The sequence below is a fragment of the Erinaceus europaeus genome, chromosome 16 (genome assembly GCF_950295315.1).
Source record: "Erinaceus europaeus chromosome 16, mEriEur2.1, whole genome shotgun sequence".
Classification (NCBI taxonomy): Eukaryota; Metazoa; Chordata; class Mammalia; order Eulipotyphla; family Erinaceidae; genus Erinaceus; species Erinaceus europaeus.
In genome coordinates this window covers 36,267,934-36,292,628 of record NC_080177.1, presented here as the reverse complement: position 1 = coordinate 36,292,628, position 24,695 = coordinate 36,267,934, and the positions used below count along the sequence as shown (strand labels likewise).

The following is a 24,695-nucleotide window of genomic DNA, read 5'->3' as shown; positions in this document are numbered from 1 at the left end:
ATAGGTCCCAGTGCATGATGGTGGAGGACCTAAAAGGGGTTGAGAGTGTTTTGCTGAGAAATTTTATACATGTACCAATTTATACATGTACTGAGAAATTTTATACATGTACCAATAACTGTATTTACTGTAAGCTATTAATCCCCCCAATGAAAAAAAATTTTTAAAGAACCTACACAACAGATTTCTGGACAATTTGTATCTCCGTCTATCCAGGATCTCATCACTTACCAAAATGCTAAATGACTTTTCCAGTGGTCTTGCTTGTGGATGTGCAACTGTGCCCTGTTCTACTTTTTCATGCTCAAAATCAAAATCTTATCATAATTTGGCATGAATTTCTCAAGACTTAATAGGTGAGGTCTCTCTCCAAGTAGTAGGACACCCTAACCTAGCAATGCTACTAAAATAGAACAACTCACTGTGTTAATAACAGAGCAGTGCTTTGAAAATATATTTCATATTAAAATTTCCTTCCCACAAACTGGGAAATGTTATGCATGTACAAACTACTGTATTGACTGTTGACTGTAAGACATTAAACCCCCAACAAAGAAATTTTTTTTTAAAAAAACTTCCATCCCACAAAATCTAGTGTGGAAACTCAAGTTTCCATGTAAATCAGTATCTTTTTATTTTTATTATTTACTTACTGTAGAAACAGTGAGGTTGAGAGGTGAGGGAGAGATGGAGAGAAAAAGAAAGACACCTTCAGTCCTGCTTCACCACTTGTGAAGTTTCCCCTCTGCAGGTGGGGACCAGAGGCTTGAACCTGAGTCCTTTGCACATGGTAACATGTGCATTCAATTAGATGCACCACCACCTGGTAAATCAGTATTCTTGACCCAGCATGCATATTGAAATTATATTTAGAAGTATTAATGCCTGACCCAACCAATCGAATAACAATTGCTGAGAGAACTAAGGCGTTAGAGCTTTTTAAAAGCTCCCCATGGTGATTCTAATGTTCAACTGTGGTCACAAACCAGTAATCTAGATAGGGGTGAGCACACTTTTTCATCAAGACCCTTACTGTAAATATTTTAGGGTCTGAGAGCATTTCATCCTGGTCATATCCACTCAATTCTGCTCCTGTGCATTAAAGGAGCTCCAGATAACACATAAGTGAACGAGAGGCTATGTTCCACCCAAACATTTTATTTAGGGACACATACATTTTGCATTCTATTTGACTTTTTACATGTCACAAAATACCATTCTTCTTACATTGTTTTCAGTCATTTAAAAATGCAAAGACCAGGAGTCGGGCGGCAATGCAGCGGATTAAGCGCACATGGTGCAAAGTGTAAGGACCAACATAAGGATCCCAGTTTGAGCCCCCGGCTTCCCACCTTCAGGGTGAGTCGCTTCACAGGTGGTGCAGCAGGTCGGCAGGTGTCTATCTTTCTCTCCCCCTCTCTGTCTTCCCCTCCTCTCTCCATTTCTCTCTGTCCTATCCAACAATGACAACAATAATAACCACAACAATGATAAAACAGCAAGGGCAACAAAAGAGAATAAATAAATTTTTTTTTAATTTTTTTAATTCAAAAACCATTCTGAGTTTGTAGCCCCTTTAAAAACAGATGGTAAATCAGATTTGGCTGAGCCAGTCTACTGACCCCTTGTCTGCAGAGCAGACTGAATATACTTCTCTCTAATATTTGCACAGTTACTCACTCCATAAATCCTAGAAAAGATTCCCTTCAAGGCATGAATACCTTCGTCGAATTGGTTCAGACCATATGAGGCAGCAGTATTAACATAGCTCACAGTTGGAGCAATGGTTCTTCTCTCAGAGGATGACTCAGAATCAGATAATGCTGGGAAAATGCTGTGTTCCTCCTCCATTATTCCAGGGGGTGTCACTGGAGAACCCAAAACAGGGGTGAAGAAATCCTCATTTGGTCTTGTGATTGTGTCCATTAAATCTGCCAAATACACAACAGGGGACTTGACCCAAAGATAATCATGATGGGAGATGCACACCTTTGCTTTCTTTTTTTTAATTTTTTTAGTATGATTCATGAAATCAACATCTTCCATACAGTGAACCCAGCACTTACTTCAACACTTCTTCACACTAAGACTTTATATATTTTTTCTTTTCTTTATTTCTTTATTGGGGATTAATGTGTTAAAGTCAACAGAAAATATAGTAGTTTGTACATGCATAACATTTCCCAATTTTCCACATAACAATACAACCTCCACTAGGTCCTCTGCCATCAAGTTCCAGGACTTGAACCCTCCCCCCCCCACCCCTCCACCCACCCTAGAGTCTTTTACTTTGGTGCAATACACCAACTCCAGCTTAATCTATTTTATCTTCCAAATATATATATTAGCTCAGGGCAAGGTGGTGGTACACCTGGTTAAGCACACTCATTAAAGTGAGCAAAGACCCAGGACCCATGTTCACTGCAGGATTATTTATAATATCAAGATAGTCAGTGGCACTGTGTATCCACAAGGCCCCAAGTTCATTCCTTAGTGTTGTGGGGTTTTTATAAAAAAAAATTATTAATTAAGCATTAATTAGAGAGGAGCAAACCAATTCTTAACAGATACTAAGAGACATGCATAAGCCTTAGTACTAGTGAAGACCAAAGATGGAATTCTTTGATCTCTTCACTTCAACCAACTGGCTCCTCACAGCCAGAGTTTCCAAACTAGGAGAGAGTTCTCAAGAGGTCTGGCTTTCATAGGTCCTAGAGATGAACTTCCAGGATATTTTTCCTCAGGAATTAACTCCTTGGGAATCAGGCGGTAGGTAACGCAACAGGTTAAGCGCACGTGGCACAAAGTGCAAGGACCGGCTCAAGGATTCCGGTTCAAGCCCCCTGGCTCCCCACCTGCAGGGGAGTCACTTCACAGGCAGTGAAGCAGGTCTGCAAGTGTCTATCTTTCTCTCCTCCTCTCTGTCTTCCCCTCCTCTCTCCATTTCTCTCTGTCCTATCCAACAACGACATCAACAACTACAACAATAATAATAATTTTTTAAAAAGAAATTAACTCCTTGTCCTTTTAGGTTGTGCCACATCTCTCCAAAGGGAATTCACTTACCTTTCCTAGTCATTATCCAAATAAATACATAAATATGTCTTGTTAATCAGGTCACCTGTCTCAAATACTCTTCTTTTTTAAAGATTTTATTTATTCATTTATTTTTTTTTTTAGTTAGGATAGAAATAAAGAGAAATTGAGAGGGAGGTGAGAGAGGGAGAGAGAGAGACCTGCAGCACTGCTTCACCACTTGTGAAGCTCCCCACGCCCTTGCAGACAGGAATCAGGGACTTAAACCCAGGTCCTTGCACACTGTAACACATGCACTCTACTAGGTACACCACCATCCAGCCCCAGATTTTACTTATTTATTTATTTGTTTATTAATGTAAAGGATAGGGGAGGGGAGAGAGCTAACCAGAGCTTCATTCTAGTACATATGACGCCAGGGATAGAACTTGGGACCTCGTTCTTGAGAATCCACTGTGTCACCTCCAGGGCCACTACCTCACCCATTCCATTCATTATCAGTTTACAAAAAAAAAATGCACCCCAGGACACTGCATCCAATCCCCTGCCTTTCACACACCTTCAACAGGAGTAACTTGGAAAGATGGAGGTATAGCTGTACTTGAAGCTGTAGTAGCCAGAGGCTCCCATTGTCTCGACAGCTGGGTAACTCCAGTAATATCAGCTGTGGCAGACAAAGACTCTATTTCTTCCTCCATCTCGCCATTTTCTCCTGCAACCTCGAGGGTAGAAACCTGCTGCTCTTCTGTCACAGATGACAAAGTGGCTTCTGCTTCTTGAACAGCTGTTGTCATCTCATGAGTGATGATATCTTAAAAGTAGAAAAACAACACTTAAACATAGACCAAATTCCTGTACCTGGCAAAGAGACTATATAATTATTAAATTGAAAAAATAAATTCAGGAAATGAGAAAGCAAAGCATGATTCTAATCATTCGGAAATAAAACAGCAAGCAATAAATGCTTTCAGTGGTGCTGCTTTCACAAGCAGTGAGTCAATCTAAGATACAGACATGATGTGAAAACATAAATAAAATCCAAAACAAACTAGGAAGATTAACAGCTGAGCTCCCCTTTAGGTATGTTTGAGTGTCAACATAATCAGTTTGTTAAGAAGCAAATTATACAGAACTAAGCTCCACTCAAAAATTCTCCGAAGCATTTGTATACATTAATTTCCACATTTGCATTTCTGAAGGAGAAAGGGAAGTAACTATTTTAAATTGAAGGAATGATAATTACAAAACCAAATGTTTACTCAACATCTTTGATGGGCTATATACACACACTGCTGAGTGCATGCTGTTATTTTCTGATTCTGTCCTCCCATATGTACTACTGGGAGGTAACCATTACTGTCATCCCATAGAAGCCAAATATCTGGGACTGGGAGAAATGACTTGGTAACATGCAGAGCACATGCATGTTACCAAGCACAAGCTTCAAGCCGCTGGGTCCCACCGGCAGGGGGAAGCTTCACAAGTGAAGCAGTATTGCATCTCTCGCTCTCGCGCGCTCTCTCTCTCTCTCTCTCTCTCTCTCTCTCTCTCTCTCCTTCCCCTCTCAATTCCTCTCTGGCTCTATCAAAAAGGGGAAAAAAATGGCCACCAGGGTGATGGATTTGTCATGCAGGCACCAAGCCCCAGTGACAACCCTGGTAGTAATTAAGAAAGTCTGTGAAGTGGTCAGGTGGGGGTGTATCTGGCAGAGCATATATGTTACCATGAGCAAGGCCTCAATCTCAAGCCCCCAGTCCCCACTTGCAGGGGGAAGCTTCACAGGTGGTAAAACAGTGCTGCAGATGTCTCTCTTTCTCTCTTTTTCTATCTCCTCATTCCCTCTCAGTTTCTCTCTGTCTCTATCCAAAAAATGAATAATTTTTTTTAAAGGGTCTGAAGGTCCCAGGATACAACTTAGTGGAATGAGATCCTAGTCCAGTCCCTAATATCAAATAATTTTTGTTAAATGTTTTAAAAGTATCCCAGAGGGGGTCAGACGTTAGTGCAGCAGGTTAAGCGCACATGGCACAAAGCTCAAGGACCAGCGTAAGGATCCCAGTTCAAGCCCCCAGCTCCCCACCTACAGGGGCGTCGCTTCACAAGCGGTGAAGCAGGTTCGCAACTATCTATCTTTCTCTCCCCCTCTCTGTCTTCCCCTCCTCTCTCCATTTCTATTTGTCCTAGCCAAACAACAATGACATCAATAACAACAATAATAATAGCCACAACAAAGATAAAACAACAAAAGGGGGGAAAATAGCCTCTGGGAGCAGTGGATGAGCCTCAGCAATAACCCTGAAGGCAAAAAAAAAAAAAGTATCCCAGAAGGTGGTATAGCAGGTAGAGCATCTGACCTGATGAGCTTGAGGTCCTGAGTTCAATCTCTGTATCAAAAATGCAGACTGATGCTCTGATTCTCTTTTCTTCTCTCTCTCTCATTGAAATATATACTTTTTAAAAAATTGCCACCAGGTTTATTGCTGGGGCTCAGTGTCTGCACGATGAAGCCACTGCTCCTAGCTGCCATTTTTCCTTCCCCTCTCCTTCTTACATTTGATATGACAGAGAGAAACTGAGAAGGAGGGGATGATAGAAAGAAGGGAAGATGTCTACACCCATGCTTCACCCCGTGAGGCTTTCCCCCTACAGGTGGTGACTGGGTACTTGAACCAGGATCCTTGTGCACGATATTATATAAGTTCAACTGGGTACACCACCACCTGGCTCCAAGTAAACATATAATTTTTCTAAATTATTTTTCTGAGGCTGGCTGGTGGTACACCTGACAGAACAGACATATGCAGTGTACAAGCACCTAGGTGCAAGCCCCCAGTCCTCACCTGCATGGAAGGAAACTTAAGTGGTGAAACAGTGCTATAGGTGTCTCTCTTTCTCTCTCCGCAATCCCTCCCACTTTCCTCTCAATTTCTCTCTGTCTCTATCAGGAATAAAAAAGAAAATATGTAAAAAAATAAAATAAAATAAACTATTTAAAAGAAAGAGTATTTCTTTATCTTAGGTTTGCTCAGTCTCAGTACTACTAACACTTAAACTCAAATAAATCTTTGTTATCAGGGACTGTCCTACACACTGGAACAAGTTTAGCAGCATCTTTGGCCTCTATCCACCACTCCTCTGTTGTGGCAGTCAACAATCTCTCCAAACACAACCAAATGCTTTTTTGAGTGTAGGCGGTAAAACTAATACTGGTCTGTATGGTCTATAGGCAAAGGCTATACCTGAATATTTTCAATAACATATACATTTTATTTGTTTACTTTTTTTTTCATTAAAACTTGAATAGTTTCTAACTTGTCATTATAAAAAATCTAAATCCAAATTAAAACATCTCAAATTAAACAAAATTTGGTGCTTGCTTTGTCTCCTTCATTTACCTTTAAATGAGTTTTCCAGTGGCTGACATGCCTCAGACTCATATCCTGAGGTAGAAAGTGTGGTCTCTAAGAAAAACCCGGTATTGCTTTCTGTAGTGGATTCCATGATGTCTGCAGTATTCTGCAACAGGCTTACAACAGAAACTTTCGTATCTTCCAGCAGGCTTGTGGGAGTAAAGGAACTCTGATCGGTAAAGGCAGGTGATCCATCCTCCTCATGCACTGTTAAGAGGGCTGTTCCTGTGTGTGTTTCCCCTTCCGGCAGCCCCAGAGCCATATCTGCAACCTCTGTCAAAGGTTTGCCCCCTTCCATACCATTATCAGTTACTTGTGTTGTCTGTGGTATTTCCATTCCCACCTGAGTCTCTGTATCATCTCTAAGCTTTGGGGTCTTTATCTGACTTGCATGCTTTGCTTTGGTGTCATCCCACTCATCACTTACAACGGAGGCAGCTGGAACAGCTGTGCTGACACTCACTGTGACTTCTGGGGCTCCTGGCAGGCTGTCAGTTTCTGACTCAATGCTCAGGGTGTACTCAGGGGTAAACTTGGCAGCAGAAAACTTGGTGTTATCAGCTGTCATCTGGGAAGGCTCCTCAGGATCCAACGTGAGGCTTGCAGGCTCAGTGTCTGCTGTGGGCTCAGCACCAGGAAAAGAAATTGTCCTGTGTTCGGTGTCAGATTCAGATTTCTCAGTCCTAGGATTAGTGGTTACCATTTCTTTGGTATTCACATAGGGTGATGGTGAATGTCCCAGACTAACTCCATTGTGGCTTTCACTTGCAAACAATTGGCTGTCCTCATGCTTGAGGAAATCTTGTGTTATCTCTGTGGTCCCTTCTGCAACAGGCTGAACATTGGTACTACTGAAGGGTTCCTCATTCTCATCAATATTCAAGGAAGAGGTTGTAGTAATAAGATGACTGGTTAGCACAGTCTTGGAAAGCCAATTCTCAGCTGACACTCTCTCTGGTTGGCTGGAGCCAAATACTCCTTCCCCTGCTGGGACTACTGGCTCAGTAGCAGTGTAAACATCAAGGTTTTTAGGCTGCGTGAGTTCAGTCCCAACTAGATGGGATTCTTTGTCAAATGGGGATGCTGCTGATGGTCTCTCTAGTACTATCATTGGATCATCAGAGACTTCCAGCTGGGCAGAGTACCTTGAAGTAACAGAGTTATTTTCTAGATCATCAGTATTTATCCTTTCTGACTGTCCTTCTGCCTTTCCTTGCACTATTTCCCTACTTTCAATCCTGGGGAAGGCCAGACATTGTGTGGCAAAGTTGAGAAGTAGGAAGCTACCAAAGGCCAGACAAATGTGCAATACTACTGGTCTGTTCATAGTGGAAGAGAGATGTGCACATAAATTGGCAGCGTTGACAATTCCAGTAATTGAATCCTGCAGAAAAAATAAAAGCATGTCAAACTGTCATATTTTATAGATATGTCCCTTTAAGTTCGACCACAGATAAAATAATCTCCTTCACTTCATGTTCAGAGATGGATGGTACTTGGGGGAGCGTTGTTCTATTTCTTTGTACCTTTGAGACATGGATAACCCAGTTCATTTCTCCCTATTGAATTTTGCAGCTGATTTAACTTGTAGCTCTCTAGAAAAGGGTACACTTAGTCCAAGTACTAAGTTCATTGTTTTATAAATATCTGCTTGACATAAACTACTCTTGAGGTCACATTTGCAGTATTCTCCCCTGAATTCCTCTATAATCCTGGAGTCAAATGCCTGCAGGTATACAATTTAAGGATATATAAAATATGTCTTGCTTTACTTATATTACAAACAACTTTTAGGCTTTTTTTTTAATTATCTTTATTTAGTTACTGGATAGAGACAGCCAGAAATTGAGAGGGAAGGGGGGTGATAGAGAGGGAGAGAGACACCTGCAACACTGCTTTCCCACTCGCAAAGCTCTCCCCTCTGCAGGTGAGGACCAGGGGCTCCTTGAGATTTGTGACATGTGTGCTCAACCAGATGCACCACCACCCAGCCCCCTTTAAGGTGTGTTTTTATACTCTAAGTTCTTTTTTAATTAATTTACTTTTTTAAGTATTTTATTTATTTTATTTTTGAGAGAAATGCAGAGAGAGAAAGACACAGAGAGGAACACCAGAACACTGCTCAGCTCTGGCTTGTGGTGTGGAGGACTGAAGCTTGGACTTCGCAGCCTCAGGCATGAGAGTCTCTTTGCATAACCATTATGCTATCTAACCCCACCCTAATTAATTTATTTTTTATTTGATAGGACAGAGAGGAAGGGGAGAGAGACAGCTACAGCTCTGCTTCATCATGTGTAAAGCTGCCCTGCTGCAGGTGGGGAGTGGGACTTAAACCTGTGTCCTTGTGTTTGGTAACATGTGTGCTCAACCAGGTGTGTCACTGCCCAGCTGCTTAGATATGTTTTTAATTAATTATTCATTATTGGATGGAGACAGAGAGAAATTGAGAGGGGTGGAGGAGATAGAGAGGGAAAGAGACAGAAAGACATCTGCAACCCTGCTTCATTCACCACTTGTGAAGCTTTCTTCCTAGAGGCAGGGACCAGTGGTTTGAACCTGGGTCTTTGCACACTGTAATGTGAGCGCTTAACCAAGTGCACCACCACCTGGCCCCCTTTAGATATGTCTTAAATGTATTTAGTATCATCATAAAATACTGAATACAAGAGCTTTTTAAGTACTTGAAATATATTCAATTAAAAGTTTCTTTAAGATGATTAACTTCTTTCCTCTGCAACAATTTTAAAAATTATAGATAAAACACTTATGTTTCTAAGTTTAAGTATTAGAACAGGTAAAAGAGTTACTGTTAAAAAACATAGTTTTAGGAAAAACAAATGTTAGGAAAACTAAAGCAAGTTTTTTAATTAGCAATCTAGGCACAGGCAAAATAGCTCACTTGAACAGTGTGCTGCTTTTCCATGTGTACAACTCAGATTCAAGCCTGGCCTCCACCACATTGAAGGAAGCTTCTCTGCTGTGGTTTCTTTCATTCTCTCTGCCTCTACCTAAAAATAAATAAATGAATAAGCACTATTTTATGGACATAAACCATTGTAATACTGAGGTTATGTTTTTTCCTATCCTATTACAGCTAAAACTATATCAAGATTACCAATATTACCCCAAATTTAAGAGCTTTTCATTCATCTTGCCTATTTTCCATCTAAGTTTCTTTCCCCCCACCCTACCCCCCGATATCATAAGTGTCTCACATGTGTCATGCTTTCAAGAAATTTGAATCTAGGAATTAAAATTCTAAAATAACTTATCTTATAAAAGGTACGTTCTCGTGCATTGCACCAAAGGGGTAGGGTGGAAAGTCCATAGTTCATATGATGGCAGAGTAGGACTAATAGGGGTTGTATTGTTATGTGGAAATGTATGTATATTGAAATCCAAGTATGGATTTCAATCCAGTAAAAGACTATGGAGCACCTGGATGTCCCCTTGGGATATCAGAAATATTCCACTAAGAGGCTGAAGGTGATGAAGCCCTATAGTGTCCTATAAAACCCTTCCTTACCAAGTAGCTGAACTTACCACACTGATTTGTAGTTTAAGCCATTTAGAGTGGCTTTTCTAAAGATCACAGAGAGGAAAACCAATTTTAGTTAAGTGGGAAACCCAACTAAAAAGTAAGAGGAGAGGGGCCAGGTGGTGGCACACTTGGTTGAGTGCACGTATTACAATGCGCAAGGACTCGGGTTCAAGCCCCTGGTCTCCACCTGCAGGGGGAAAGCTTTGTGACTGGTGAAGCAGGGCTGCAGGTGTCTCTCTTGTCTCTATCCCTTTCTACCACCCCCTTCCCTCTCAATTTCTGGCTGTCTCTACCCAATAAATAAAGATAATTAAACATTTTTTTAAAAAAGTAAAAGGAGACTTGGGCTGGGGAGACAGCAGAATGGTTATGCAAAAAGACTTTCATAATCAAGACACCAAAGTTCCCAGGTTCAATCTCCAGCACCACCATGCGCCAGAGCCGAGCAGTGCTCTTGGAAAAGAAAGAGGAAAAAAAAAAAAAAAAAAGAGGAGACCTGAGTATGGAAATGACAGCACAGTTCTGGGGAAATGTGTTAAAAGAAAAAATTATGTTGATTCGCCTTCCTGTGTCCTGTGAATTGAGGGGTTCTGAGCAAATCCCACCTCCCCCACTCCAGCACTATCTCAGAGTTTTATTGGCTTTGTGGGTATATTTCCAGCTCTGAAACTAGCTGTGTTTTGGCTCCTTTGGAACCTTGGGCTGAGTTTTTGTTTAAAACTACAGGCTTGACAGAATGGAAACAGTGTAGGACTTAGGAAACTGTGAATTTAAATGTATTTTCTTCAGACATAAACTCCATCGTTCATCTGCAAGACTGAACAATTCCTTGAAAAAGAATACCCATACCCACTGGGTATGGTGAGGTTTACTGTTGCTGCTTCAAATTCAGGGATGTGTGTGCCTTCAACTCATACGTCCAAGCACCCCCTCCCATTAAATCAAGTAGGCAAATTTTTTAGATAATAAAAACTTAATTTAGGCAGAGTACAGAGGGTAGACTAGCATCCTAACCAATTATCACACTAAAAAGTCAGTGAAATTGGGATTAAACATACAAAAAAACACTTTTCTTCTTTCTCCTTTAAATTATGATAAAGACAGAAATAGATTGAGAGAGGAGGAGGAGGGGAGAGAAAGAGAGACACCTGCAGCCTACTCTACCACTCCTGGAGGCCAGGGTTTCAAACCTAGGTTCTCTTGCAAGGTAACCTTGTATGCAACCAGTAAGTAGGTTGCACCACCACTCAGCTCCTAAATATACAAAAATTTAAACCACAGCATCACCATTGGAACAAAAATGAGAGTTATGGAACCCAAAGATGGCTCACCCAGTAGGCTGCACACTTAACCACGGGAGAGGTACTGAAAAACACACGGGTCGGGGGTCGGGCGGTGGCGCAGTGGGTTAAGCGCATGTGGCGCAAAGCGCAGGGACCGGCGTAAGGATCCCGGTTCGAGCCCCCAGCTCCCCACCTGCAGGGGAGTCGCTTCACAGGCGGTGAAGCAGGTCTGCAGGTGTCTATCTTTCTCTCCCCTTCTCTGTCTTCCCCTCCTCTCTCCATTTCTCTCTGTCCTGTCCAACAACAAATTGTGTCAACAAGGGCAGTAATAATAACCACAACGAAGCTACAACAAGGGCAACAAAAGGGGGGAAAAATGGCCTCCAGGAGCGGTGGATTCATGGTGCAGGCACCGAGCCCAGCAATAACCCTGGAGGAGGAAAAAAAAAAAAAAAAAACACGGGGTCTATATATGGCATAAAGAAAACTCCATGGATGGTCAAACAGTGCTACATTGTTTTTCCATATCTATCTATCTGTCTATCTACTTCTATCTGAAATTAAAAGGGGTTAAGTATAATATAAAGTACCAGGAATGGTCAAATCATACCAGTGCAAAGCAAGTCCTAGAGAAGGAAAGACAAGAGAGAGGAAGGAAGGTGAGAAAAGAGAAAGAATGAAAGAGAAAGAAAGATTGAGGGAGGAAAGAAATGGAGAATGAGAGAGAGAGAGAAGGGAGGGAGGGAGGGAGGGAGAAAATAAAGGGGGGACAGGCTTAATGTATGCCTATCAATATTAGGGTTCTATTTTATGTCATGTTGTGTTTCCTCATTTTTTCCCATGTAAACTCTTCTTACTTCATTCTCATACCTTTGGGGGGAGGCATTACCATCTTTATAAGAAACTGGCACACAAAAAATTAAATTACTAGCTTGGAGTCATTGAGCCACTTCAAACCTAGCAAAGTGAGTTAAGAGAACATTTGTCTAACCCCAAGACCTCATAAAAACATAAAGCTTTAGCTCTGAAAGGGTGCAGAGCCAGCAGAAGGATGACAGACACCTTTCAGATTTATGTCTCTTAACATCTAAAAATGTGCCTGATCCCATAGCAAGGGCTCAAGAAACATCATTTGAATGCAGTAGAGGGAAAGGAAGTTTGAATCCACAGTTCTTTGGGAGAGCAGTGCAATGGAATAATATCATGAGGTGTTATGGTGTCACTTGGTGTTACTTGAAGAAAAGTTACGCACATCAGGAAACATAAATTTAGCAGCAGAAGAAAGTTGAAGCCAGAGGCATAAGACTAGTAGAAACATAAGCACCTTTTCCCCAACAAAAATCCTCAGAGATAGGGAGAATCTTCTCATCTTTAAAATGTTGTTATAAAACTATTTTTTAATTTCTTTATTGGGGGATTAGTGTTTTACAGTCAACAGTAAATACAATAGTTTGTACATGTGTAACATTTCTGTTTTCCACAGAATACAAACACCACTAGGTCCTAGAAAAGGATGACAGAGGACCTAAGTGGGGGTTGTAAAACATTTTTTTAAATATTAAACTGCATACATGTAGCAATCATTTTTTCAAAAAGAGAAGATTGAAAAACATACTTGAAAAAGAAGTGGTGGGGGCCGGGTAGTGGCGCACCTGGTTGAGTACACATGCTACAATGTTCAAGGATTCAAGTTTGAGCCCCAGGTCCCCACCTGCAGGGGAAAACTTTGTGAATGGTGAAGCTGGGCTGCAAGTGTTTCTCTGTCTCTCTCCCTCTTTATCACCCCCTTCCCTCTCGATTTCTGGCTGTCTCTATCCAATAAATAAATAATTTTTTAAAAGTCATAATGCTAATAGAAATAATATCATAAAAAAGAAGAGGAAGTAGGAGTCAACATATGCCAACATTCTTGACATTAGTTACCAATAAACTTCAGATGAACCACAGAGCATCCCATTACTTGGCTTGGGAGTCAAGTAACAGTATTTGGTCTGTGGGCCCTATTTTCGTTCCAAGAAACAAAAACATATGACTGCTATAAAGCAAGAATGTTCACAGTTTATGAAAACTTTACCTTTGGATTGCACTATAACCAAGCTGAACTATAAATCTCTAGTTAAAAAACACATAAAAGCTACAGAACTCTCTGGCTTACTTTTGGTCTATTCAGAGAGTTTCCCTTTCCTGAACACTTTTTTCCTAATTAGTGAAATCTTACTAAATATTTCATAAATTGGAGGGTGTGACCTAAAAGTTGTGTCCTATGACTACATGCAGGTTATCATGCATGAATGGCAAGAGAATCTAGAAGGGACATGAGCAGGAATCAGAAAAATCACACCCAAATCCTAGTTTCAGTTTTTAGTTTTTGTTGTGTTTTTTTTTTTTAATTTGTTAAGTAATATTGAGTACTGGTCTCAGTTTCTTTTTTTAACAAAATGAGGTATGTAAGTAATCTCTGAAATCCCTTCTAGAACCATGATCCCTTTTTCATATTTTATCTAAATGATATAAATATAAATGTATTCATAGTCTCACAATCTTGCCAGTAAGTAGGCAAGGCACCCGAATAGTTGAAAGAGAAGATCTCACATTCTGTTTTTATGTTCTGAAGTCATGTGGACTGAGGTGGGAATTCTATGATTCAATCAAATTGGGAGAAAGCAAATAATGGCTTGGCTAGAAACTCATTTGCCTTTCCAAAACAGAATTTTCCCTTAATGTTTTACTTTCATTTAGATATTGAGTCTTAGGATTTTTTTGTGTGAACAAAATCCAGCCACTGCACCAAAAGATTTTCTGTAACAAAGTGCTAGCCACCTGCTTTCCAAATCCAATTACAACAGAAAAACTGGGGTGGGAGGGCACTACAAACCTATTCTATGTCTGTATAGTGCCGCCATATGCTCCTTCTCCCCATTACTTAAGATGCCTGAACTTTAAAAGAAGCAGAAAAGACAGCCTGAAGGAATGGCAGCAGGGAACATGTCAGCAATTCAGATAAATTGGTAGATGACCTTCAAGTCTTAGTTCTTTCTCCATCTCTCAAAGCACAGTGAAAGCTCATATAGCCATTTCTGTGGGTCTAGTGTCCCCCACAGGGAATTATCCTCCATGTTAGACTAAGACAAGACTGACCACAGTCAATTTAATGTCAATATTTTTAAGCCTAAGTAGCCATCTGCAATCAGGATTTGAAGGCTAGGGGCCTTTTTTCCTCCCTTGACATTGTGTTCCCTCCCTGGCAGAGTGCCTGGCATACAGGAAATGCTCAGTAAATATTGGATGAACAAACAGGTGCATGTCTATAGCATGCTTTGCAGGGGAAGTTTCGTTGCTTATCACAATTCTCTGTCTTAATTATTAGCTTAAATTACCTCAATCAAAAAACCAACAAAATGAACATTCTCTTTTTCCTCACACTGTGATTTTGTCTACTGTTGATTATTCACTATATTTGTCAAAGCAAATTAGTTCAGTCAAATAAATTCTAACTAAATTGCTAACTGAGCTTGGCTATGAGTTCCTAATAGTTTAAAAAGCATCACTCTCAGAGCAAGTCAGTAGCACTTCACCTAACACTCACTATCAAGGCGTCCTAATGGCTCAGCAATCCTCTAAACTATTTACTACACTTCTGCTACAGTGGGCAGATAACCTATTCTGTCAAGTATTATCTCTAACAATCTTAAATAGACAGAGTACAGAATCTGCCTTTTTTGTCAAGGCTAGACATTCTCAAGTTTCAAAGACAAATGAAAAACAATATAAAAATACAGTCCTAGCTGTCTTGTTAATCATGTTTTCCTAAATACTTGATAAATATCTTACCAACAAAAATGTATACTGCTATTGCAGTATGTGTGCTACCAAATAAAAGTCACAAAAGTGAACCAGTATGTTCAAGTATTCTCCTTAGTAACAAAGCTACTGTTTCCAAAGTAAACTGAGTTCCAGGCATGTCATACAAATATAAATGCCTCAAGTGCTGCCTTAAGATTACTCAAGACACAGGAATATGTTAATATACTGGCAACAATCTTTTTTCCTGCATAAACACAAATACTATAAGTAGTTGATTTCAGAAAGAAAGCTTAGTCTTCAATTTTCATTATCCATTGAAACTTACTTAGATGTCATCTCAAATCATCTTCATCTAAACCTTGGTCTCATCTTTAGCATTTATTTATTTATTTATTTATTCTTATAGAGACAGGCAGAATGAAAGTGAAAGAGACCACAATACCAAAGCTTCCTTCAATACAGTGGGGGCCAGACTTGAGCCTGGGTGGTTGACATAGCAAAGTAGAACTATCAAAGTAAGCTATTTCACTGCCTTCTCTCCTCTTTATACTGGATTCATAACTTTCCTCTTAATATCTCTCACAAATGTCACAAATTTCTTCTTGTCACTATTATTTTAACTCTCTTACTTGATGGCCCTGTTTAGGCACTCTCCTTATCAATCCATTTCATACAATCCAGATGATTTACTTTTTTAAAAATTTCCACCAGGGTTATCTCTAGGGCTTGGAGCCAGTACTATGAATCTACCATTTCTGGTGACATTATTTTTCTTTCTACTTAGTTTGAGAGGACAGAAAGAAATTGAGATGGCAGTATGAGATAGAGTGGGAGAGAGAAAGACACCTGCAGGCCTGCTTCACCACTCATGAAGTATCCACCCTGCAAATGGGGATTGAAGGCTCTAGCTTGGGTCCTTACTCATGGCAATGTGTGTGCTCAATCAGCCCCACTAGATGACTTATTTTTAAGAATATAAATCATCAATCAATAAAAAATGGTTGCCATTTAGCTGATTCTATGTGCCAACTGTCACAAGTGTCATATGTAAATTATCTTTTTCTGGATTGTTTTGTTTTGTTTTGTTGCAGGGCTACAATTTCAGCATGAGTGGTACCATCTCTTCCAGAACTTCACCATTCTTTCCATTTCAAATAGAGGATGAAGGGAGCAAAGTGGTGGTCCACCAGGTTAAGCGCACATAGTTCAAATAGAGGATCAGAGAAAAAGAAAAAAAAAAAAGGAGAGACACCACAGTACTGCTCCACTATCCATGGAACTTCCCCCTGGTGCTACAATGCTCCCTCGTGGTGGTAGGCCTCAAATCCAGAGCTTCCTACATGATAAAGTACACATCGTACCAGGTGAGCTGTCTGCTGGCCTCTGTAAATTGATTTATTTAATCCTCACAGCAACCTGATTAAATATGCCTTGGCATAATCCCCAACTTTATAGATGATAAAAACAAGGTCTAACTTGCCTAAGTCATCTTGTCTTTGAACTTATTAATTCTGTCACACATAACTGCCTTCAAATCAGTGGGGTTTACAGTTAACAATATTTATATACTTTTCCCATATTTGGGAGCTACTCTCTTTCCTGATCCAGCTTTCTGGTCCTTTTTCTAACTATGACACCATCTCCTCAGACAATACCTTTAGCCCACCTGCATGTTAGCTGTCAGGCTCAGACAAAAACTAGTAAAGTCATAGGCCCCTTGGAATGTAGCTAAAATAGACCTACTAGCTTTTTCCAAAATGGAAACCCCCAAACCTCATCTGCAATATTCTTGCCTTTAGGTTCATGATTATTTAACAATTCGTTCTGCTTTATATCTTAATGCTTTTTCAGCCAAGTTCCAGATGCTACCATGATGCCAACCTGACTTGCCTAGGCAGACAACCTCACCAATGTGTCCTGGAGCCCCACCTCTCCAGAAACTGCCCCACTAAGGAAAGAGAGAGACAGGCTAGAAGTATGGCTCCACCTGCCAACACCTATGTCCAGCGGGGAAGCAATTACAGAAGCCTTCTGCACCCCACAATGATCCTGGGTCCTACTCCCAGAGGGATAAAGAGCAAGAAGGCTTTCAAGGGAGGGGATGGGATACAGAGTTCTGGTGGAGGGAATTGTGTGGAACTGTACCCTTATCCTATGGTCTTGTCAATATTTCCATTTTATAAATAACTTTTTTAATTTTTTATTTATAAAAAGGAAACATTGACTAAACCATAGGATAAGAAGGGTACAACTTCACACAGTTCCCACCACCAGAACTCCATTTCCCATACCCTGCCCTGATAGCTTTCCTATTCTTTAGCCCTCTGGGAGTATGGATCCAAGGTCATTGTGGAATGCAAAAGGGTGAAGGTCTGGCTTCTGTAATTGCTTCCCCGCTGAACATGAGCATTGACAGGCCGATCCATACTCCCAGCCTGTATCTCTCTTTCCTTAGCCAGGGAGGGCTCTGGGGAAGCAGAGCTTCAGGACACATTGATGGGGTTGTCTGTCCAGGGAAGTCTGGTCGGCATCATGCCAGCATCTGGAACCTGGTGGTTGAAAGGAGAGTTAAAATACAAAGCCAAACAAATTGTTGACCAATCATGGACCTAAGGGCTGGAATAGTGCAGATGAAGAGTTGGGGGGTCCTCCTTTTTGCAGATAGCTAGTAGGCATATTTTAGTTATATTCCAAAGGGCCTCTGGCTATACTAGTTTTTTTGTTTTTTTCTTTTTTCCCCTGAGCCCGAAATCTGATATGCAGGTGAATCCAAGTTATTGTCTGGGGAGATGATATCACGGTTAGAAAAAGGACCAGAGAGCTGGATCAGGGAAGAGAGTAGCTCCCTAATATAGGAAAGGGGTATAAATATTATTGACCCCTTTATATAAACCCCATCGATTTGATGTGATCTGGGGCCCATAATCAGCTTAGGCGAGCCTATGTGACATCTGCATCCCTCTAATTCAATCCTCGGCAGCACATGTACCAGAGTGATGTCTGGTTCTTTCTTTCTCTCTCTCCTCCTATATTTCTCATCAATAAATAAACAAAATCTTTTTTAAAAAAAAAGATATAATTCTTGCCTCTTCTTATCTATCCAGACCCTTGTCCTTTAAATCATGCCCTGTTTGCTAACTATTGTCATTAAAATGTTAAGTCCTCTTCTTCCTACATTCTGCCAGTTCCTATTAGCACAAATCGTGTTTGTAAACCTTTCCACCTCAAATTAGATTGTTCTTCACATACAAACACAAGTCCTTTAGCTCCTTTTGTTTGCCATGTAACTGCTGTATAGAAGAGATGTTCAATAAATATTTGATGATGCGAATATAAATAACCACTTAAGAATGTGAAAAAGAGAGTCAGGAGATAGCTAGCCCAGTAGGGTGCATACCTTAATGTACATGAGAGCCCTGGCTTGAGCCTTGCCATCACATAAGAACACCACAGCAGCAGGGGAAATTGCATAGATAGTGGATAATGGAGAAGTGCTACTCTCTCTCTCTCTCTCTATGTATATATATATATACACATACATATATGAACATGTATTTCTTTTAGAATTAAAAAAACAGCCTAGGATAGTAAAGATAGCATAATAGTTATACATAAAGATTTTCATGAGGGCAGGGGTAGATAACATAATGGTTATGTAAAGAGATTCTCATGCCTGATGCTTCAAAGTCCCAGGTTCAATCCCCTGCACCACCATAAGCCAGCGCTGCTGAGTGCTCTGGTAAAAAAAAAAAAAAAAAAAAAAAAAAAAAAAAATTCATGCTTGAGGCACCAAAGAAAGGTCTTAGGTTAATCCCCAACACCATTTACTAGAGCAAAATAACGCTCTGGTTAAAAAAAAAAAAGGGGGGCGCAGGGTGGTGGCACACCTGGTTAAGCACACAAGCTACAATGCACAAGGACCAGGGTTCAAGCCTCCATCACCACCACGTCACAGAGAGGGGGTGAAGCAGTATTGCAGATGTTTCTCTGCCCCTCTCCCTCTCTATCACCTCCTTCTCTCTCAATTTCTGGCTGTCTCTATCCAATAAATAAGTAAAGATAATAAAAATGTGAAAAATAAAAATAGTAACCATGTAATCACACATGCTTGAGACCTCTAGAACCATAAAAAAAAGTTCAGTCTCTTTTTTTTTTTTTTTTTTCCTCCAGGGTTATCGCTGGGGCTTGGTGCCTGCACTATGAATTCACTGCTCCTGGAGACCATTTTTCCCATTTTGTTGCCCTTGTTGTTGTTATTGTTGCCATATTGTTGTTGGATAGGACAGAAAGAAATTGAGAGAGGAGGGGAAGACAGAGAGGGGGAGAGAAAGACAGACACATGCAGACCTGCTTCACCACTTGGAAAACATCCCCCTGCAGGTAAGGAGCCAGAGGCTCAAACCAGGATCCTTCAGCTTCGCACCAACCCCCTCAGTCTCCATTTTATATTAAAATTTTTTCAATGACAATTAATGGTCTGTGGAAGCCTTATTGTATGTTTCAATCTGCACCAAGCTAATTCTGGCTTTTTAGCTAAGAGGCTAGGTTTTTGTGGGTTTTTTTGTACTCTTTTTTTTTTCCTTTCTCTCTTTCTTTCTATTTTTCCTTGATAGGACAGAAAGAAATTGAGAGGGGTAGGAGAGATAAAGAAGGAGAAAGACAGACACCTGCAGACCTGGTTACCTGCTCATGAAGAGGACCCAGACCCCTGCAGGTAGGGTCATTTTAATAATTGTAATAATTTCTGTATTCTCACTTCAGCTATACTTTGTGCTTTCAGACTACATTTAACTTGTACTGATTTAACACTGGTTCACAACTTTATAAGACTTTATGAGTAGAGGTTCACTTATTTCATTAAAAAAAAATAGTAACAAGTGACGGGTCTTAGAGTTTTTATCTTGATTCCCAATTACCATGTCACCTTTTACAATCCAATTAAGTTATTCCTTGATTGATGAGCAGGGAAAAAGAAAAGAAAAACTCTCCCTTCTTTTTTTTTTAATATTTATTTATTTGTTCCCTTTTGTTGTTCTTGTTTTATTATTGTAGTCATTGTTGGAAAGGACAGAGAAATGGAGAGAGGAGGGGAAGACAGACAGGGGGAGAGAAAGATAGATAGTTGCGAACCTGCTTCACCGTCTGTGAAGCGACTCCCCTGCAGGTGGGGAGCTGGGGGCTTGAACTGGGATCCTTACACTGGCCCTTGTGCTTCGCGCCATGTGCACTTAACCCACTGTGCTACCGCCCAACTCCCAGCTTACCTTTTCCTACAATTCTCATTGTCAATACAACTTCGTCTAAAGCCAAGCTTCTGAAGACTCTGCCCCTATTAGCTATAGTCCACAAGCTTTAAGTTACATTTCTTTTTTTTAAGATTTTATTTATTAATGAGAAATATAGGAGAGAGAGAGAACCAGACATCAGTCTGGTACTGGTGCATGTGCTGCCAGGGATCGAACTCAGGACCTCATGCCTGAAAATCTAGTGCCTTAGCCACTGTGCCACCTCCCAGACCACGCTAAGTTACATTTCTGATCCACTCTGCTATTGACAATTGTCACTAGCCTAATATATTGACTTTTAAGTCTGATTCTAGTCACCCTGCGCTATAAAGAACTGGAATGACAGATGATCCTTTTCACATGTTCCACCACAGTGTAAGAAGGAAAAAGGGAGTAAGCTCAAAGAGGAAAGGAAGAGTAACCCTCCAAGAAAGTATCATAGCTACTGAGGGAAGTGGGTAAGTAAGTTGGGGTCAAAATGGTTACGTTAGTAACTGCCTACAAAGTGCTTTACAATTCCTGCAGACCACAACTAAGTCTATATATTGAGCCTACAAGCCTTAGTCTCTCTGATTTGGCAATGCATGTGAGAAGATGTCTTTGCTTGTCGCATTATTCTATTCTTGTAAAAGAAGCTGCATTTGAGGGTTTAAACAGAAATAGGAACAGAAAGGGAAAACACAAAGCAAAACTTGAACTGGGTTTGGACCAAAGCAAAGGACTCAGAGTAAGGAGTACAGGGGAGGGTCTGGGGAGGCTTTTGGAGTCCTGGTGCATGATGGTGGAGAAGAATCTAAATTGGGGGTAAGAATGTTTTCCATACATCTTCATAATTGCACCCATTTGCCAACATCTACACTATAAACAATTAACAACACCCCCCCAATAAAATCATTTGATAAAGAAAGAAAAAGAAAAGAAAAAGCTGGCTTCAAGTTCTAGCTTTACAGTAGACAAATCACTAAAACTCAATTTCCTCACTGCAAAATAGAGATATTGTTCATTCTATTTTTTTCCAAGGGTAGAAAAAAAAAGTAATAATAGACATGAAAATAACTAGAATAAAAAGTTTAAGGCATCAAATAATTCAAGACATCTGTTTGGTACTGATTTGATTCTCCTTAAACAGCAAAAATATAAGCAATTTGAAGTTTCCATAATATCAGTCACAAATATAGCATCTTTGTTTCCTGAGATAGACAAAATAACCTGGGAACCTTCTAATGACTGCAGAATTCGACTAATCAATTTTGTCAACAAGTTCTTATCCATCCATCACACAATTATACAATGATACTCCATTTCTGTCCTTTGTGGTTTTCATGCCTTATTTGTTTGACAAGATCTCCAGTTACTAGTTGGTATTTAAGGCAAGATGACATCAGAATAAACAGTTCTAGGAATAAACATAATATCTAGAATTTCAAACTGAAACCAGATTCAGATACCTTTCTTTTTAAATTTTTTTTAAGATTTTTATTTATTTATTTATTTATTCCCTTTTGTTGCCATTGTTGTAGTTATTGTTGTTGTCGTTGTTGGATAGGACAGAGAGAAATGGACAGAGGAGGGGAAGACAGAGAGGGGGAGAGAAAGACAGACACCTGCAGACCTGCTTCACCGCCTGTGAAGAGACTCCCCTGCAGGTGGGGAGCCGGGGGCTCGAACCGGGATCCTTAAGCCGGTCCTTGCACTTTGCACCACGTGCGCTTAACCCGCTGCGCCACCGCCCGACTCCCCTTTTTTAATTTTTTAACCAGAGCACAATTCAGCTCTGGCTTATGGTGGTGCAGGGGATTGAACCTGGGACTTTGTAGCCTCAGGCATGAGAGTCTGTTTGTATAACTATTATGCTATCTACCCTCTGCCCATACTTTTTTTAATTTTTATTATCTTTATTTGATAGAGAAAGCCAGAAATCAAGGGAAAGGTGGAGACAGAATGGGAGAGAGACAGAGACACCCGCAGCACTGCTTCACCACTTGCAAAGCTTTCCCCTTGCAGGTGGAAGCTGGGGACTTGAATCCCAGTCTTGTGCACTATAACATGTGTGTTCAACCAGGTGAGCCACCACCCAGCCCCTAGATACCTTTCTTATAATCAATGAGTACACACAAGATTGAAAAACCTGGATTAACCACACATCTTAATTATGGAACAGGTTTTCACTTTATGGAGATTAAACCCAGGTTCACTCTAAATAGGCAGCTCTTCTATGTGAGAATAAACAAAATTCAGTGAACAGTTGAATGTACAATACACAACTTTTCAGGCAACCTGCAGAATAGAGTGAAGTACACTTTTAGCTAAAGGGTAAAAAATTTCCCATAAGAAATATGTGCATCTTCTTAATTTTGACTCTGTGATTATATTTAACATGACACCATTTCAGTAATGTCAGATTAATCATAAGCCTGCACTACATATTTAAAAAACTGAAACTTCAAGAAAGACATACCAGAATGTAATGGGAAGAAGCCTCCCATGTAAAACAAAGACAAATTCTCCTCTCCCTAATTGGCATTATTTTTGTGGCTCCCTTAGACTTGGTGAGTCTTGGGAGTCTTGTAAATAAACACAATCAACATTAAGTCTGTTGTACAAATGTGTGGTTCATTACTATGACAAATCGAACAAGCTTTCCCTTACTATTAAGAATGTATCTGATTGCCCTTGTATTTTTATTTTCTGTAAAAGTAGCAATGGTTTACTGCTGTAAAACTTCATCCCTTTTTGAGTTTCTTTTAACGGACAGTGGGGTTCTATTGGCTAAAGAGCAGAAGTCAATCAGTTCAAAGGAGGCACATTAGGACCCAAAAGTATCACTTAGGAACAAGGAAACACAGAAAAAGTAAGGGGGTAGGGAAGGCATACATTTTGTCCACTCATTTTACTCCCTACGAAAGAAATCCTTCACAGTACTATGAAAGGTTTTATGAACCACTCCCCCTTAAGTCTCAAACTAAAACTTCCAAAGGAAAAAAGGCAGACACTTTATAAAAGCCCCTTCTTTCTTCCTCCACAACGACTCTGCACTGAAATTGGTGTCATGTTTCCAGCAGATCTGGCGATCAGCTTGGGAAGGCAAGGATCTCTCACTTGGGAAGGCAAGGAACTCCAAACTCCTGGGGGTCCTACACTGTGTGTACCCCTGCTTCTTCCTTACAAGTTCTACAAGACTGGAATCTACACAGGTCTTTTTGTGAGTAACCGAGACTAACATGCGACATCTGGGCACCTCCAGTCAGCAACCGTGCTGGCACCTCGCGCAGTGTGTCCTCTAACCCGGAGGCCCCGTTTCCAAATAAGTGACCTTTGCAAAGAGCATCCTCTTACCGCATCCTGAAGGACCGGTAGGATGCGAGGAGCAAAGAAGGTTCTGTGACATCTCGGCGCTAAACACCCAACTGTTCGTTTTCTGCAAAGTAGCAAAACACATTTTGGTGGCCACCGCAATCCCCAATCACTCCTCAGCGGAGGACATTGCTTGGTATCGGAAACATTGAGCTCAAAGGTTTGAAAGGAGCAAAATGTGGTTTGGGGAACTTCTCTGTCATCGTTGGAAGAGTGGGAGGGGAGGGAGAGAAGAAAGAAAAGCCCACACAAAAGCAGCCAGCTCTGCAAGCTCCGCCAGCACAAAGGCCCGCTCGCTGGTGCGGAGCCGGGAGGCTGGGCTGGAGCGAGGAGGGCGGCAAGTCCTCAGAGGCCTGCGCGCCGCGCCCAGTGCGCTCGGAGCTGCCCCTGCGATCCCGCGCTCCGCGCCCCGCACCGCGATCAGACTGAGCGCAGGGCGCACTCCTGGCGCTCCTGGGGCTGCAGCTCTCCCCGAACTGCGCCGCTACCTGGGCGACCCTGCCTTACCGCGGGCTCCAGCTCCTTTTCCGCTCGGGTTCTCGCTCTGCAGCCGCTGCAGCCCAAGCCACAGGACCCGGGCCTGTCCTCACCTGTGCGCCTTCAAGGAAGCAGCGGTCCGAGATGAGCGGCAGCGCCCGCGCTCCACATCCCCGCGGAGGGCCCTGTAGCGCCGGCGACTCCCTCTGCTGTCTGGGACGCCGAGGGGAGGGCGCTTTGCTTTGTTACTTATTCATGAGGTTGCGGAGATGGCTGGGGATTGGGCGGTAGGAAGAAGGACTCTGCGGGCCCTGCGGGTACAGGCTTCCGATGCCGTCGCTCCACGCCCCTCAGCATCTCTTCCCTGTCTCTGCTGGACTCGCGGGGGCGGGTCCTGCCCTGGCCCCCGGGCTTCGGACCCTTCCCGCGACCCCCTTGGTCCTGCTTCGCCTCTTCGCAGCTTGTGCTTCCGCTGCAGCGCTCCCTCAGTGTCTCCGTTTGCGCC

The 24,695-nt window shown here is 41.4% G+C and overlaps 1 protein-coding gene across 1 annotated transcript in view; it reads right to left on the bottom strand.

Moving 5' to 3' along the window:
- Positions 1-24,434, bottom strand: part of ARMH4 (armadillo like helical domain containing 4) — a 137,238-nt gene extending 112,804 nt beyond the window's left edge. The window contains exons 1-4 of the mRNA XM_007519246.3: positions 24,304-24,434; positions 6,432-7,830; positions 3,596-3,847; positions 1,722-1,931 (exon numbers count right to left, since the gene is read on the bottom strand). Coding sequence (XP_007519308.3) covers positions 1,722-1,931; positions 3,596-3,847; positions 6,432-7,773 — 1,804 coding nt within the window. The 5' untranslated portion in view covers positions 7,774-7,830; positions 24,304-24,434. The remainder of the gene's footprint in view (positions 1-1,721; positions 1,932-3,595; positions 3,848-6,431; positions 7,831-24,303) is intronic.
- Between the last annotated feature and the right edge of the window lie 261 nt (positions 24,435-24,695).